The sequence below is a fragment of the Gracilinanus agilis genome, chromosome 3 (genome assembly GCF_016433145.1).
Source record: "Gracilinanus agilis isolate LMUSP501 chromosome 3, AgileGrace, whole genome shotgun sequence".
Classification (NCBI taxonomy): Eukaryota; Metazoa; Chordata; class Mammalia; order Didelphimorphia; family Didelphidae; genus Gracilinanus; species Gracilinanus agilis.
Genome location: NC_058132.1, coordinates 666,656,380 through 666,672,936, shown reverse-complemented (window position 1 = coordinate 666,672,936; position 16,557 = coordinate 666,656,380). Strand labels below are relative to the sequence as shown.

The 16,557-nt window shown below is 37.4% G+C and overlaps 1 protein-coding gene across 1 annotated transcript in view; it reads left to right on the top strand.

The window, feature by feature from the left end:
• The first annotated feature begins 4,974 nt into the window (after window positions 1-4,974).
• Window positions 4,975-16,557, top strand: part of ZBBX (zinc finger B-box domain containing) — a 127,254-nt gene continuing 115,671 nt past the window's right edge. Inside the window, exons 1-3 of the mRNA XM_044669540.1 lie at window positions 4,975-5,042; window positions 10,975-11,088; window positions 15,488-15,581. Of these exons, the coding sequence (XP_044525475.1) occupies window positions 4,975-5,042; window positions 10,975-11,088; window positions 15,488-15,581 (276 nt within the window). The remainder of the gene's footprint in view (window positions 5,043-10,974; window positions 11,089-15,487; window positions 15,582-16,557) is intronic.

Here is a 16,557-nt window from a genome sequence, read left to right as displayed (position 1 = left end):
TTTAGTGATTGAAAAATTTTTACTATAAAACCTAGAAAACATGAGATTTTTGAAACATTAGCTTTCATCTGTCAAACATCTATTTTTGTCTATCCATCCATCTATCTTTGGACTGAGTAAACCTTATAGAAACAAAGACTTTTTCTTCTATGCAGTTCAGTTTTAGAGGCATCGAGAGGTTGCCTTATTTTGCCCAAGATCTTGCCCAGGCCAATGTGTCATAGACTTGACTTAAGGCCAAGTTTTCCTGATTTCAAGGCAAGTCCTCTCGCTGCTATGTTAGGCAGCATTTCTTAATAAGTACTTAGTAAAGGTTGAATTGAATTGTGGGATTTTCACAAAGTATCACCTCTAATAAAAAACAAAACACTTTTTATTAAAAATCCCGCTTGGATGTCACATCGTGGTACGGAGGTTCTTAAAGGCTATGACTTTGGAATATAGCAGGTCCTATCAAACTGCAAAGTTTTCAGATTTGAGCAGTTTGATAAGGGAGTCCCCAGATTAGCTTTTAGGGTGATGAGTTTTTCGGCCACTCATCAAGACCATTTACTAAAGCATAGAGTGGTTGGACTCTTAGTTAAAAGAGGAAAGACCCACACCCTTGAAATTGCAGATCTGGGAAGTATTGAAGTAAAATAATAAAAACCCCATCATTTCCATTTTCCATCCCTCTATACAGGCTTTTTGATTCTCACAACTCCTTTATTTCATTTTGTGCCAGAGAAAGGAACACATAAAGTCTGGATCAGAAGTCAGAATAGAAGGGATTATAAGCTTTTTTCATATTTTGTTTAGATCATTAAGGACATTTTATCAACAAGTGACAGATGCATTCAGCATTTATGTATAAAGATGGGAGGACAAAGAGTTATGGATTCCTCACCTACCAGGGCTTGTAGTGCAATTGAGAGGATTGGACATAACCCAAGGCAAGGTGACATATAGCACTCAAATGAATGGACATGTTTAGAAGGGTGGAGGAGTTTTGAGGCAGAAGAAATCATGACTCTTTAGTAGAAAAGTTTCATGGCAGAATGGAGCTTCTGGTCCATAAATTAAAGAAGCAGAATATTATTTAATTAAGCAGAGAAGGAAGGAGAAAAGAGTATTTCTGAAATGCATGAACAAAAGCTCTGAGGAGGACATATTCAGGGGATATTAAGTAGGTGATTTTAATTGAAGCACATGGAAAGCTCTAGGGAAATAAGCTTAGGAGGTAGGGTGGGGGAAGATGGTAGAGGGAGAAGCCTGGGTGCCAGTCCTAGGAATATGGACATTGAACTTGATTCTGTAGCGACGGGAAGCCATTTAATGACTATATAATTGGCTTGATATTCGAAATTGAAAAACTATTTATGCTATCAAAAACATTGTTGTAAAACTTAGCAAATATGACTTTCAAAATCATAATAGATTCTCTAAATTTTCTTATTTGTTACAGATTTTAAAGTGTGCTAGAAGAAAGAATACTTCTATCAACAACTTGCTTAAAGGATATAGGTAATTTTTGTAAAGACACAATATGCAATTCATGGGATTATGTGGCCACAGAATTTGGAGATGGGAGGGATTTTTAGAAATCTTGCCACTTCCTCCACAGATTGAGGAAAGAAGATTTTTTTCTAGATAAAAGTGACTGTTTTAGAATCAAGTTTTGTGTCTGATTTTTGTATTGGGAAAATGATCATTTATTGGCAAGATAGCCTCAAATACAGAGTGCTGTGACAGATGTAATCAAGCTTCATTTACTATGGTTTTGGATAGTTTACATAAGTTAGGGTAACAACTAACCTGTAATTTCACTGGGGAAGGGAATGGTCGGATGAAGAAACACCCAACGCCATCTCTAGTCCTAGTTGCCTAGAGCACTGACTTGTCCTGAGTCACACACTGATTAAACTCAAGTCTTTCAGGCTCCAGGGGCAGCCCTCTATGCTTGCATTCTAGGGGGATAGATACAAAATGGAGCTTGAAGGTATAAGGGATAGAGGGCAGAGAGTTAGAAGTATAGCCACAAAGGGTGGATGAAGGATGGCCAACCTATGACCTTCCCAAAATGGAGGTTCCAGAACAAACTTAGCATTAGAAAAAGAGGCTAGATCAAAGATGTGGTCCAAGGTGAGGAGGACCCTGAAGCTGGAAGGGGAACGGAATGCCAAGGAAGAACCACTGCATTGGGGCCCAGAGCACCTGGGTCTGAAGCTTAACTCTTTGGGGTGGTTGGTCTAAATCAGATAGAAATGTCAAATACATGGCTGGCTTGCATGTAGCCCACTCGTGAGTGCAGCCCAACCCAGAATGAAACGTAATTGAGGAATATTTCACAAACTAAATCAAAATACAATAAAACAGAGATAATGTTACATTATAAAACAAAGTCAGTATGAAGCCTGGGGAGCTCCTTATGTACACAGTAGTGGCTCCTATTTCTATGTGAGTTCAATACCACTGGATTAGATGATCTCTGAGGTTCCTTCCAGCTCTAAAAATTTTATACACTATAAGGCCAATATTGAAGAAATATTAAAGTGAAATTCCATAAGATAAAAATGTAAAACTTTTAAATTGAGTTTATTTTAATAACCACAAAAACCTCTTTGCTTTGCTGTGCTCGAAATTAGTGAGGATACCATATAGCTGCCAATGTTAACTCACTTAAGTACATGGTAGAGAAACTCTTATGGTTAATGGACTCTCAAAGGGTCTACAGTTTTAAAAGTACTCAGGTTTTGAAATGAACCATTTTTCCCTTAAACGTTCCATTTATAAACTTTAATGTACTTGAATAAAGTACTTTTCTTAACCTCCTTTTCTCCTAAGGAGTTCCAATAAGATTATAGATATTAGGGGCAGATATTAAGTTTGCCTGTAAGGCAGGGTGACTCATTGTGACAGTGTATGTGCTGATGGAATTGTCCAGCTTTTCAGGCCTTCCTATTTTTCCTCGCCTCATTCTATTGAATGCTTATAGTCCATTAACTTAGACTGGGAACATGTATTGTGGGACCTTCAAGTCAGTCAATAATAGGTCATATTTCAATATCTTATAATCTAATGAATATAGTGCCAGAAAAAGTAATAACATGCTCAAAAGCCTTTCAGGATCCTGCCATCATCATCATCATCACTGGAAATCATAAGACTTATTTTTGAGTTCTGAATCAGAACTTTGTGTTTTATCCTTAGGAAATTTTTGGATCAGAAATTGGTACTTTACCAGAGTAACATTGCTTACTATTTTGGTACCCCAACAAAGGTGACTATTTCTCTGTTGGCTTTAACTGAGCGTGACTCCAACATATAATCTTCTTGTCTTCATAATACCAAAAAAGAAAAAAAAAGAAGAAACTTTCATGTTTGATGAACCATTTAAGAGAGAGGAAACTTCATTTATTACATTGATTGATGTGAAATGCACAAAATAATTTGACCAATTTGCACTTAAAACAGTCATTATTAAGGTGGAACAGCATTTGGGAATGTACTTTTTTTTAAAAGGAAGCCAAATTCAACCAGTTTTTTTACAGTGTACATTATACACATTATTTGCTTATGTTTCTGTGTAAAGGGGAACAAGTTATTTCAACAAAATCTTGTGAAGTCTTCTTTTTTGCTAATGCAGTGATAACACTGTCATATTTTTAACCAAAGAACCTGTCAGAAATAGTAGGTCCTGGAGTCTCAGTGACCTATCCTCAGTATGTGTTCCATTCCTAGCACTTCTCACAGTGTCTGATATATATATATATATATATGTGTGTATATATGTATATATGTATATATGTATATATATATACAGTAAGTGCTTCATAAACTCATGACAAATGCTTAATGTAATTTAATCTCCCATTGTCTGTGCATTATCCTGGCTGTCTACTATGCCTGGAATGTGTGCTTCTTTAATACCTCCACCATATTGTTTTGGTCTTTCTTCAAGACTATATTCAAAGCACCATCTTTTCCATGCTACTCTTCCAGTTTCACCAACTATTAGTGTCCACTATCTCTTACTATTTTTCTTTATTTTAATTATTACACATTATTTTCTCCCATATAAAAGACTATTTAAACAAATTTCTTCCCCGAAGAGCATAAATTCTTTAAAATATGGATTTTTCCCCATTTTGTCTTTGTATATCACCATTTACATTCATGCCTGGTACACAGTAGGTGTTTAATAAATGCTTGTTGATTGAGGATTGAGAGGATGAATTCATAGTGGATTCTGAAGTCCATAAAAGTGAATAGGGATTGAAATTTCTATCAATGGAAGGAGAATTGACATTGATCAAATGAGGGATTTTTGAAGTCTTATCATAGGTGAGATTGTAGGCATAGTAGAAAGGATACTGACAGCAGGGTCTGGAGACACAGACTTTAACCCTGACTTCAACATTTTCAGACATTTAGACAAATCTCTGCCTTCCTGCTTTAGTTCCTTATTCATAAAATGGATTTAAATAGCTATAGTAAATAGTACTTCGATAACCAGTATTGTTTTGAAGGAGAGCACTTTGCAATCTTAAATCATAATTTTAGTCCAGCTGCATTGACATTGTTGTGAATTATATACCCCAATTCTTATACATGTTTAATGTTGGCTTAACTCCTCTCCTCCCAGTCCCCCTACCTTGTGGTTTGTATTAAAAAAGAAGCTAGACTTACTGTTTTTAATGTGTTTCTAATGACTTTTTCCTTTTAAGATGATTGCATATTAAAGGTTTGCCCTTTACTTGAAGGTGTCTTTATTCATTAAACACAGCATCTCCTTTGTTCCATAGGAGAATTTTAGTTGGAGCACGTCATCATGAATTCTTTTTAACATTTTTCATTGTGTATGTGTAGTTTTGACTTGCATTTTATCCTTTTTTTGGCTAAAACATAATTATTCCATTTGATGACCAGGTCTTATGCCATAAAAGATTTCAGGAATCTGAATACTTTGGAGAAGATACTATTTCATCATAAGTCATGAACACCAATGATTTTATAGTTCTTCCATGGGGAAAATCTGGAAACTCTGTAAAATTAAAAGCGAAGTAAGTGAATATGTTCCATTAATTGTAATTGAAATAATTATGAAAGTTTGAGGATGTCAGAATGTAAGTGTTTTTAATATATCTTTTTAATTTTAGTTTCCACTATGACTCAAATGCTATGCATCCATAATTCCATTTTTCTAAGCCTTCACTTTCTATCTAAGTATTCCAAGACATAAATATGAATGCTTCATACCTAATTCATCTATATTTGAGAAAATGAGGAAGAAAGAAGAATAGTATTTGGGCACTAAAATAACTGAAGGAGAACGTTGGATATAGACAAGAATACTTAGCCAAGAATCTCAGATAGAGATGAGAAAAATCCACCATGAGGGTTTTTATGACTCAAAGTAATGTTTTCTCATTCAAAGTATAAAAATTACTTTAGAAAGAAATAGAGATTTAGGGAGACCTCTAAGCTGTGTGTTATGCTGTAAGGACCATTAAGCATATAGTTAGAAGACCCACTTTCAAGTCCCTATCTTGATACTGACTACCAATTTAACAGTGAACAAATTATTTTGGCTCTTCAATGTTTAGTTTCATCATCTCTAAAATGGGGATAATGATACTTCTCATAGCTATGTCTCCAGATTGTTCTAAGAGAACTCTTCATATAATACACAAGTATGGGCTATTACTATCATGCTATATAATTCAAAGAAGATGTAGGAGGCACCCAATACCCTCATCCATCCCAGCAGCAGGAGACTGAATTTTGAATGAGCCTAGGATGGAAGGAAGCTCTCAGGAATAAGCTAGAGAGGAAGTAAATTGTGCTAACGCCCTACACTTCCAAGGTTTTCTGGTGTTTCCAAGTTCAATTTAAATCTGTTGATCCAGACTAAATTTTTTTCCTCTGAGACTTTCCTGTTCTTGTTCAATTCGTTCAGGCATATCTGACTCTTCATGACCACTTTTGTGGTTTTCTTGGCAAAGGATACTGGAATTGTTTGCCATTATTCTTCTCCAGCTCATTTTATAGATGAGGAAACTCAGACAAACAGGGTTAAGTGACTTACCTGGGGGTTACATAGCTAGGAAGTGTTGGAGACTGACCTGGAACTCAAGACGAGTTTTCCCAATTTCCAAAGCAGTCCTCTATCTGCTGTGCCAACTAGCCACTCCTAGCAGCTAAAAATAGTTTTAAACCATCAAGGATTTTCCTCCCCACAAATATTTCTTCTCTTTAGGATTCTTTACATTAATATGCAACCTGAAATAGGAATGATGCTATTTTTCAATTATGTCTCTGTATAGAGTTTTCTTTGCAAAGATATTGGAGTAGTTTGTCATTTTCCTCTTCAGAGGATTAAGGTAAATAGAAGTTAAGGGACATGCCCAGAGCCACATAACTAGTGAGTGTCTGATATTGGATAAATCCTAGAAGCAATATAACCTAACCCAGTGAAGCTGAGGCATTTAGTGGTCTCTCTACATTGAAGATTCGTCAATTCGTACCTTTCACAGTTTAGTATTTGGAGGGGAAGGACTTTGGGGAAAACACATATTAATAGTTGTTGGTGTAGCTATAAATTGGTGAAGCCATTCTGAGGAAAAAATAATATTCAAGAAATTCCTGACTCTTTGCGTGTGTGTCATGATATTGCTGTTGGATTCACTCCTCCAGGTGCTACACTGGCAGAATGTAGGCATCTTCCCATGTCTTCTGCACAGTTGTATGGGGCACAGTTGAGATCTGCTGTTTGTTGCAACAGACTCTTGTGTGGTTTGTACCAGCAGGGATTTCACTGCATAGACAATTCCAAGTGGCTCCCAGAAGCCAAGCCTGTGTCATTGAGGGAGTATGGAGGGCGATGTTCTGAGAAGGTGGCTAGAGTAAGCTCCAGGGATTAGCATTCTGTACTGTAAATTCCCAAGGCCATTACTTTGTTGGGTCCCTTTTTCTTGCCTTCCGGACCTCTATCTTGGATGTCCAGTTCCTTTGTTGAAGGTTTTTTTGGGAGTTTGTGGCACCTGGAGAAATGTCTTGTCTTCCACTATGGCTCTCTAACTACTCTCCCTGTGTACAGTGTCCCATTGCTGAGCTGTTTGTTCCCACTTTCCCCTGGGACCCACCTGTGTGTTTTTCATACAAGCGAGCACCTGACTTTTAGAGGTCATGTTTTTGTAATTACTGCTCTGGTGAGACTATCCTAGTCACTAATTAAGTCCTGCAATAAGTGTGTAAGAAGTAGTCTCCAAAGCCTGGTCCCTCAGGATTACCTATAGGTACTGGAGTAGGACTCGTCGGTCCTCTGGGTTCCTGAACCACCGAGGTGAGTGGCAGTTTGGGGAGCAGCCCCAGAAGGGGGCTCTAGCCTCATCCAAGATTGGCATGAGTAAAGATAGGCTCTGGAGTGAGAGCAAAGGATCCTGGTACCCATGGGAAGAGCCGAAGCAAGCATAGGGATTGGGGCATCTGTGCAGGATTTATGAGGAGATGTGGATTCATCTATTAGGATGAGGACTTGTGGGTGACTTGCTATCTGCACTGGTGGAGGAAGTCTGCATTTTTGAGATTTTGATTCCATTGACAAACTGATGTACATATATATGTATGTATATATGCATAAATATGTATATTATATATATATTATATTTGTTCTGCCTCTGAAAGAGTCCTTGTTTAGTTATTGAGCCATGTCCAACTCTTCACAAAATTGTAGACCAGACAACCCATGGGGTTTTCTTGGCAAAGATATTACAGGGATCTGCCCTTTCCTTCTTCAGCAGATTAAGGCAAACAGGGATGAAGTGACTTCCTCGGGGTCACACAGCTTTTAAGTGTCTGAGGCTGACTTTGACTTCAGATCTTCCTGACTCTAGGCACAATGTTTTATCCAATGAGCCATCAAGCTGCCTCTGGAAGAGACCTTGAAGATCCTCAAATCTATCTTTCAATGTTACAGATGAGAAAACTGATGCTTAGAGACTTTAAGTGATTTGTCAAAGATCCTGTTGGTGGATACATACACACACACACACACACAGACACACACACACACACACACAATCTTCATTACTTAAGGATTTTCATGGAAGCATAATTTTATTAATGTAAAAAACTTCTGCCCATGCATATGTATATTTCTCTTTTGATCTATCTATCTATCTATCTATCTATCTATCTATCTATCTGTCTGTCTATCTATATCTATCTATTTGTCTGTCTATCCATCTATCTCTCTATCTTTCTATCTTTCTATCTCTCTAATTATTCATCCATCTATCTATCCATTTATTTATCCATCTATCTATGTCTGTCTAGCTAGAGTTCATTGAACACATGTAAACACATGTCACACATATGCACACACATGTATTTATACACATTGGGCAAGTAATCTAATTATGTTCAGCAGATGGCTTCTAGGGTATTGCAGCTCCTATCTGTGGTGCTATGATGAAACAACAAACATATGTACATGCATGATAATATATAGTCATACATATATGTGCATATCGACACATGATCAATACCGTGTTTACATACATAAATATGTCTTTGTATATACACACACACACACAACCTCATGTCATCATTCTGCCTATCGAGTTACCACTCTTTGCTAAACGATTGAAGCTCTGGATTGCCCAGGATTTTACAGAGGAGCTAATATTAGGTTTTAAGAGCCCCAGAATTCTGAATATTCATAGCTGGTAATCTGTAATCCACTGGATCCTTTTTTTTCTGAGAAATTTGTTATCATCACAAGTTCACCAGCTGCTGCTTAAAATAACAGCAGACATTTACTTTGCTTTGCAATTTGCAAAAATGTCATCTATACGATTTAATTAGATTCCCTAAAACCCTTTGAGGTACCTACCATAGGCATTATCATTTCCGTTGAAGAGATGAATTAGAATCAGGGTAGTTAAATGACTTTCTCATATTTATGTAGTTAATGAGTTGGAGGCTGAATTTTAGCCTCTGATCCTCCCAACTCCAGGTTAAGCTGGCATTCCAGGATGCCACATTGTGAAATTACTCACTGCTCATTTCTGAATGAAGAATAATAAGTAAACATAGAAGAATATAAGGACTAGGAAGGTTTGTAAAGAAGAGAGAAATTCTGATAGTGTAGATGGTGGGAAAGTTTGTGGGCTTTTTATTATGACATAGATTTTGATGTGTTGTCTTATCAATAAGATCTTATATCTGGGGCCATACTGGGTGGCTCAGTGGATGGAGAGCCAGCCCTAGAGATGGGAAGTCCCAGGATCCAATATGACCTCAGATACATCCTAATTTTATGACCCTGGGCAAGTCATTTGACGTCAATTGACTAATCTTTGCTGCTCTCCTACCTTGGAACTGATAGTATTAATTCAAAGAGGCAGGTAAGGATTTAAAAATATTGTAGATCTGTTTTGAGTATGAAATATACCTGTTTGCATGTAATAAAATTTTGAATCATTCTAGAGAGGAAATGGTAAGGAAGAAAAATGAGTAATTTTATTGTGATTTCATTTATATTTTTATTTTCTACATTAAATGGTTCTGAATTTTAAATGAGATGTTCCTCTCAGTTTACAACAGTTGATATTAATTGACATGAATCAAAGGGTATCTGCTTTTCCCTTGTATGGCATTTCATAGAAGGGAACCAGGTTTAACATTCACATTTCTCCCAGGTCCTGAAAGAGATTTTCAGTGATGGGCAAGCTTTTTAAAGAGGGATCCAAAGGAAAGGAAATGCTCATCTGTCAGTCTGTTTCTAAGGCAACTCTTTCGAAGTTTCATTGTATTCCTTGGATTAGGAATAATGTCCAGTAGCCGGATAGAACATTTCAGGGGGCCGCATCTGGCCCGCAGGCCGTAGTTTGACCATCACTGTATCCTTCCCTCCAATCTTGTATCTTGATCAATCATGGTGTTGAAATAAACTAATAAATACATTTTTTTAAAAAATGGAAGGAGAGAATAAAGCCTAATCTGAGAATTTTTTCTCTGTTGTTTTTAGCCATCATGATCTTTGGTAATAAAATAATCTGGCTTTGGTATATACCATGACATGCTTTGTTATTTTTCTGGCCATGTGTGTTTGTGTCTTATTTATTCATATATACAATGTATAGAAACCTCATATAAACTACTTAAGTTTTCAACAACTAAATTAAAGTTCAGCTGGGGGGAGGGGCAGCTAGATGGCTCAGTGGATAGAGAACCAGGTCTAGGGACAGGAAGTCCTGGGTTCAAATCTGTCCTCAGACACTTCCCAGCTCAGTGACACACTGGGTAAGCCACTTGATCCCCACTGCCTAGCCCTGAACACTCTTTTGTTTTGGAACTATCACTTAGTATTGATTCTAATATGGAAGGTAAGAGGTTTTTTTTTAATTTTTTAAAGTTCAGCTCATAATTCAAATATTTTCTATGTTGTGAATATTGTCCATGTTGAAGAATACTTGAATTGATGGCAAAAATTGTGATTAATGCCCTTTATAACTATAAAAAACTTTCTGGAGTCAAGGCACTGGATCTGCCAACAAATTTGAGATTGAATGCTTCCTTATTATTATGTTAGAGTGTATTTGAGTTTTCTGGGCACAATTCCTATATAAAAGAAAATGATTTATAATTTCCACATCTGGCTAAGCAGTAGCAGCAACAAAAGTCTAAGATTTAAAAAAGGACAGCATGTAAGGGAAATATTAATAGATGCAACATTCTAAAGATTGAATAATACATTTGGAAACATTTATTTTTAGGAAAGAAAAAACCCATTGTATTAGCTTAAATTCCCTACTTACTTGCAAACTTTCTATTTACTTGCTTAAAGGGAAAATGTTAAAATGCATGCTAATAGTGTCCTATTTTATGATTTCACCTCTTTCTGTTCACACCTACAGTGTTGTTTGTTTTTTTGTTTGTTTGTTTCAGTAAGACAAGTCACTACTCTACATTTCAATCCCGTTTCTCCAGGAATGTACGAGAACTGAGGTTGGAGAAAGTACAGTTAGAGCTGGAAACCCAAGAGATGGAGAAGAAACTTCAGCAATTACAATCAAGCATGAGCCGAGAGAAAGAAGAAAGAGAGTAGGTGAAATTTCTGGAATTCTCTGAATAAATATTTTCTATGCTAATTTCACGCTAGCAAAATACTTTCCTTAGAAAAATGAGTCATTTCTGGCTTTTCCAGTAAAGTCTATTAAGTCCATTCCCTGAACCTGCTAACGAATAAAAACAATTTTATTTCTTTTTGTTCTCTTTTCAATTTTCCATTATTCCTTTTTTTTCTTAACGACTTTTCCAACTCTAATAGGATGGACTAGTAAGCCCTTTCTAGGTGCCAACCACTGTGGTAACCTCTGGGGATGTATATGGAAAAAGAAGGTGGCCCCTTTTTTAGGGTGCTGCCATTCTAAAGGAGGAGGCAGAATAGAAAGGCCACTTCGGTTTTATGATACCCAGAAAGGCCATGTGGTCATTAGGGTTTGGCAGACAAAATTCACAGGTCAGTTGACTGGGCTTTCCTTGGTAACAATGGCGGTACAGTTGACTTGGGAGCAGTGTACTGGGGCAGAATGTAAGAGAAGAGTAAGAACTCTGGGATACCTCTAATGGAGGCGAGGATAGGGGTGGGAGTGAGGAGTCAGCATTTCCTTGAGTAACCTGTAGCACCTGTGCAGCGGGCATTAGAGTGGGGAAAGACTATACCTATAGTTCATGTACTTAGAGCCGGCAATTATGTGGGGCCCTGGATAGAGCTCCAGATTTGGAGTCAGGAAGACAGATCTAAGTTCAAATGTGCCCTCAGGAGCTTACTAGCTGTGTGATCTTGAGCAAGTCACTTAATCCTGTTTAAACTCAGTTTCCTCATCTGTAAAATGGGCTGGGGAAGGAAACAACAAACCCCTCCAGTATCTTTGCCAAGAAAACCCCAAATAGGGTCATGAAGAATCAGACATGACTGAAATGACTGAATAAGAAAATTTGGAGTAGATGAAGAGATGGCTTCACTTAGAATTTTGATTTTTCTGAGATTTTCCTCACTTTTTTTCCTCTCTTCAAACCATCTCTGCCCTCCTTTCAGACTCAGAGGAAAGTTCCACTTGTCTGTGTCATAGCTTTGCTCAAGTAATCAGAATATTATCATTCATTTTTCAGTCTGTCCCTTATCACGTACACCTTCCAATATGCCTACAAGTCTGCTAATCCTCAGAGAGCTTCACCTTTAGCCCTCTACACAGTCCAACCACCAGCCCATGTCTATTATCACCTCATTGCAGAACTCCTAGAAAAAGTTATCTATAGATTCATGCCTTCCCTTTTATCAAACAAGGACCATGTATTAAGTGCCTACTGTGCAAAAGAGCTGGGGATGAAAATACAAAAAATAAAATAAAATAATCCCTTCTTGTAATGATGAAAACACCATCTCCTCCGTCCGTGTTTCTTACAGCATTTGCCTTTGTCTACTGTCCCCTTTTTACAGAAATTGTTCAGAACCAATAGGCTTTTGTGTGATCACTCTGACAAATGGGCATGATTATCCTTTGGGTATGTCCTCCTCATCTTCCCATCCCTCTTCTCTTGGTTTCAGAGACGCCATAATCTACAATCCACAATTCTACCTTTCCAGTGTCCGCTTCTCTATGTTTTCACTGGCTTCACATTCTAGGATAAACCCTTACCTCAAAGTGTCCTACCCTTGGCCCTTTACTCTTCCTTTACCGTCCTCTTAGCCATTGCTTTCATTTCTCTCCTCCACAGAGATAACTCTCCACCCTCTGTATCTCCATCCCTGACTTCTCTTTTGAGGTATGAACCTTTGTCACCAAATACCAGTAGAATGACTTAATGATGCCTAAATCAAATTCATTATGTAAGCAGCTAGGTGGTGCAGTGAATGGAGCACTAATGTCAAGATGATATTGTATAGTTTGGTTGTTCCAAACGTGTCTGACTCTTTGGGACCCCATTTTGGATTTTCTTGGCAAAGATGTTAGAGTGGTTTGCCTTTTCCTTTGTAAGCTCATTTTACAGATGAGGAAACTGAGGCAAACAGGTTTAAGTGACTCGCCCAGGTTCATATATCTAGGACATGTCTGAGGCCAGATTTAAAATGAGGAAGAGAGGAGCCTTTCTGATCTCAGGCTTAACACCGAATTCACTATAGTGTCCCTAAAGGGCCAGTAGTCCCCCTCAATCATTCTCTTTTCTACCATAGCTTAATCCTATTTTCTTATCTTCCTGGCATTTGGTTGTCCCTGGGTGGCTTGTTTTTCTGATCCAGCTCTGCATGTCTATTCTCTCTTTTCTGCTGCTAAGATCCTCAAAATGACTTGAATTCAAATCTATACTCAGAGACTTACTAGCCATGTGACCCTGAGCAAGTCTGTAAACCACTGTTTACCTCAATTTCTTACCTGTAAATTGGGCATAAAAATACCTCCTCAAAAACATTGTATTGAGTGGCTAGGGGGTGCAGGGGAGAGTAAGAACATGAATCATGTAACCATGGAAAAGTTTATTCTAAAAAATAAAATTAAAAAAACAAAACAAAAAAAAACGTTTCATTGTTTTGAGGATTGAATGAGATATAAAGTGTTCAGGATAGTTTCTGGCATATAGTAGATGCCTAATAAATGCATTTCCTTCCATTCCCTCTTTTTTAAAAAAACAATTTTTTTTTAAACCCTTAACTTCTGTGTATTGGCTCCTAGGTGGAAGAATGGTAAGGGTAGGCCATGGGGACCAAGTGACTTGCCCAGGGTCACACAGCTGGGAAGTGTCTGAGGCTGGATTTGAACCTAGGACCTCCTGCCTCTAGGCTTGACTCTCAATCCACTGAGCTACCCAGCTGCCCCCTTCCATCCCCTCTTAAACCTACTTCTCCCCAGGATTCAGTACTTCTCTTGGTGGTGCTGCTATTCAATCAGGTTCTATGTTTTAAACCTCACTGCTTTTGACAATTCCTTCTTCCATCTTCTCACAATCTTCCATCACAAAGTTCCATCCATTCTGTCTCTGCGCTATCTCATCTGCTCCTGCTGACCCTTCTGCAGGACTTCCAGGAGGGTACCTGAATTATGGCAGTAACCTCCTAAAAAGTCTTCTGAGCTCCTTTGTCTTCATCCCTCTCCAGTCTGTCCTTCATAACACCGAAGACTCATCTAACTCTTAAATCTGTTAACCTCATGCTTCTGCTCCCAAGTCTTGGGTGATTCCTGATTGCTTAAAGAGCTAAATTCAAATGCCCTGGATTAATCTTGGACCAACACCTTGTTTTCAGTGTCCTCATCTCTATCTCAACTGATTCACTGCTTTGGGCTCCTCCCTGTATACCAGCCATGCTCAGTGATTTCTTGGATCCATTCCTTTGCTTCCTTTATTTTGTCTCTTGAGAAGAGCAACATTTAATCTTTATTTCTTGCCTCACAGACCCCTTTGGCAGTCTGATGAAGCCAGTGGGCTTCTTCTCAGAATAATGGATTTAAAAGCACAAAAGAAAAGATGGTATTACAAAAGAAAGAACCAATTATTTTCAAATGCAGTTATCAAAATGTTAATTTTTTAAAAAAAAATTTTCTTAGACTCCAGACTCTATAAGGCCTATCTATCCCTTCCTTCTTTGCTTGTTGAATTCCTATCTGACATTTAACTCAAATGCTCTCTCTCCCAAGACATTTTTGTGCTCTGTTTCGTGGCATCATTAGGTATCATTTTGCAATGTAATTATAAGAGTAGGTATCCTATCTGATATTAGATTTCTATTTTCATGTGGCTTAAGCCCACATCCTATGGAAACTTGATTGATTTCCCAGCTGCTAGGGAGGTGCTCTTCAGATAGGAGCTCTTTAATAGAGGTTTATTCTATTGAATGAGGAACATTAGGCTATTTACCAGTGACTTTAGGCACTTCTGAATATTCAGTTGAAAGCTTTTGCCCTACCCCATTGATCTGGATAAAAGAATCTGCAGTTCATTCTCAGAAGAATAGATTGTTGAATTCTCTGCTTGGAAAATTCTTCTGCTATTCCAAAAAAATGACATTGTTATGCCTTCCTGGAAGCTTGTGTTGCCTTTTGGTGACAAAATGTTGCATTTTTTAAAAAATTGTTTGCTTCCCACAGTATTTTACATTTTGGATTCTGGTCAGGAAGTTTGGGAAACTGAGTAACACTCCTCAGAATTTTCAATGAGACGTAGTATCATCCATGGAGCAGGAAAATGTTACCCAATTGAAATCCTTATCTTTATTTTTCTTGTCATTTATACTTTAAGATGACCATTATCAAAGGGGTTATATTTTCAGAATTATGGAGGGTGTAATGACTTTAGGGATATATCATTAATCATGTTCATTTCATGAGCCTATTCCATGCCCTAAACTAGATTTCCATTTCCTGGAAAAGGGAAAATATATTTGTTTTCATTAGCAAGAGAAGTATATGTAGTGATTACATTTTTGTTGGTCTCTGTGTATATACAGAAGGTCAAGTGGCTTTCACTGGAAATCTGGACAGCCAGGCAAATTGGCTAATCAATCACAAGTGATGTCACAAAATAAAGAAAATGTTGCCAAGGTAAGAGTATTTCATTTGAATTTCAGACTATTTGCTAAGCAAAAATATGATTTGCGACTTGTTCTGATGGCCTGTATTAATTCTCGGAGTCGAGAACTGAATGTTTTAGAAATAAGAGTATGGTGGTAGGCATTGTTAGATCTTGAATTAGCCCTCCTTTTATCTCCACCACCACCTTTCTTTCTTAAAATAGGACTTAAATCTCTCAGCTAAGAGTTGATTTTTTCATTTTATTTAGTCTGGGGAAAGTTCAACACTGAATTAAAGCAAGTGAAATCGTGTTTTATTAGATGCTGTATATAAAGGGCAAAGCTTTTGCTATTGGTATGACAAATGTTAAATATTTTCAATTTTCTTTTCAGGTTAAGTTTTGTACATGCCTATACATCCAGTTAGAAGAGTATGTGGCTTTCATGTATGAAAAGAATAAAAGAAATATTTGTGAATTTCTCTTATGTTGTTTTTCCCTTTAATGATCATATTATGAATAACTTTAGATAAATTCAAGGTTACTCTTACCATTTCTTGATTCTAAAAAACACTATGTTATCAACAATCAAGAATTGATAAGATATGGACTAGTATTGGGTAGCCATTGTTATAAAGGAGAGGAGGAAACCAAATGTTGCTTTACAAGTTTCAAGCCTAATTAATGAGGTGATAATAGTAGCCTTTGAAGAAAGAAGGAAGTCAGAAGAGTCACTGGGGAAAATGAATCCTTTTTAAAAAGACTTATCAGAATTGAAAGAGATCTCAGTCCCATTTCTCTTTATATGGGAATCCTCTCTAAAACACAATTCAAGAGATCATCTAGCCTTTGCTCAAAGACCTCTCAGTTTCAGTCTCTCTCTCTCTCTCTCTCTCTCTCTCTCTCTCTCTCTCTCTCTCTCTCTCTCTCCCTCTTTTTCCCTCCCTACCTCTCTCCCTCTCTCCCTCTCTTTCCCTCCTTCCTTCCTCCCTTTCTCTCTTCCTTCTT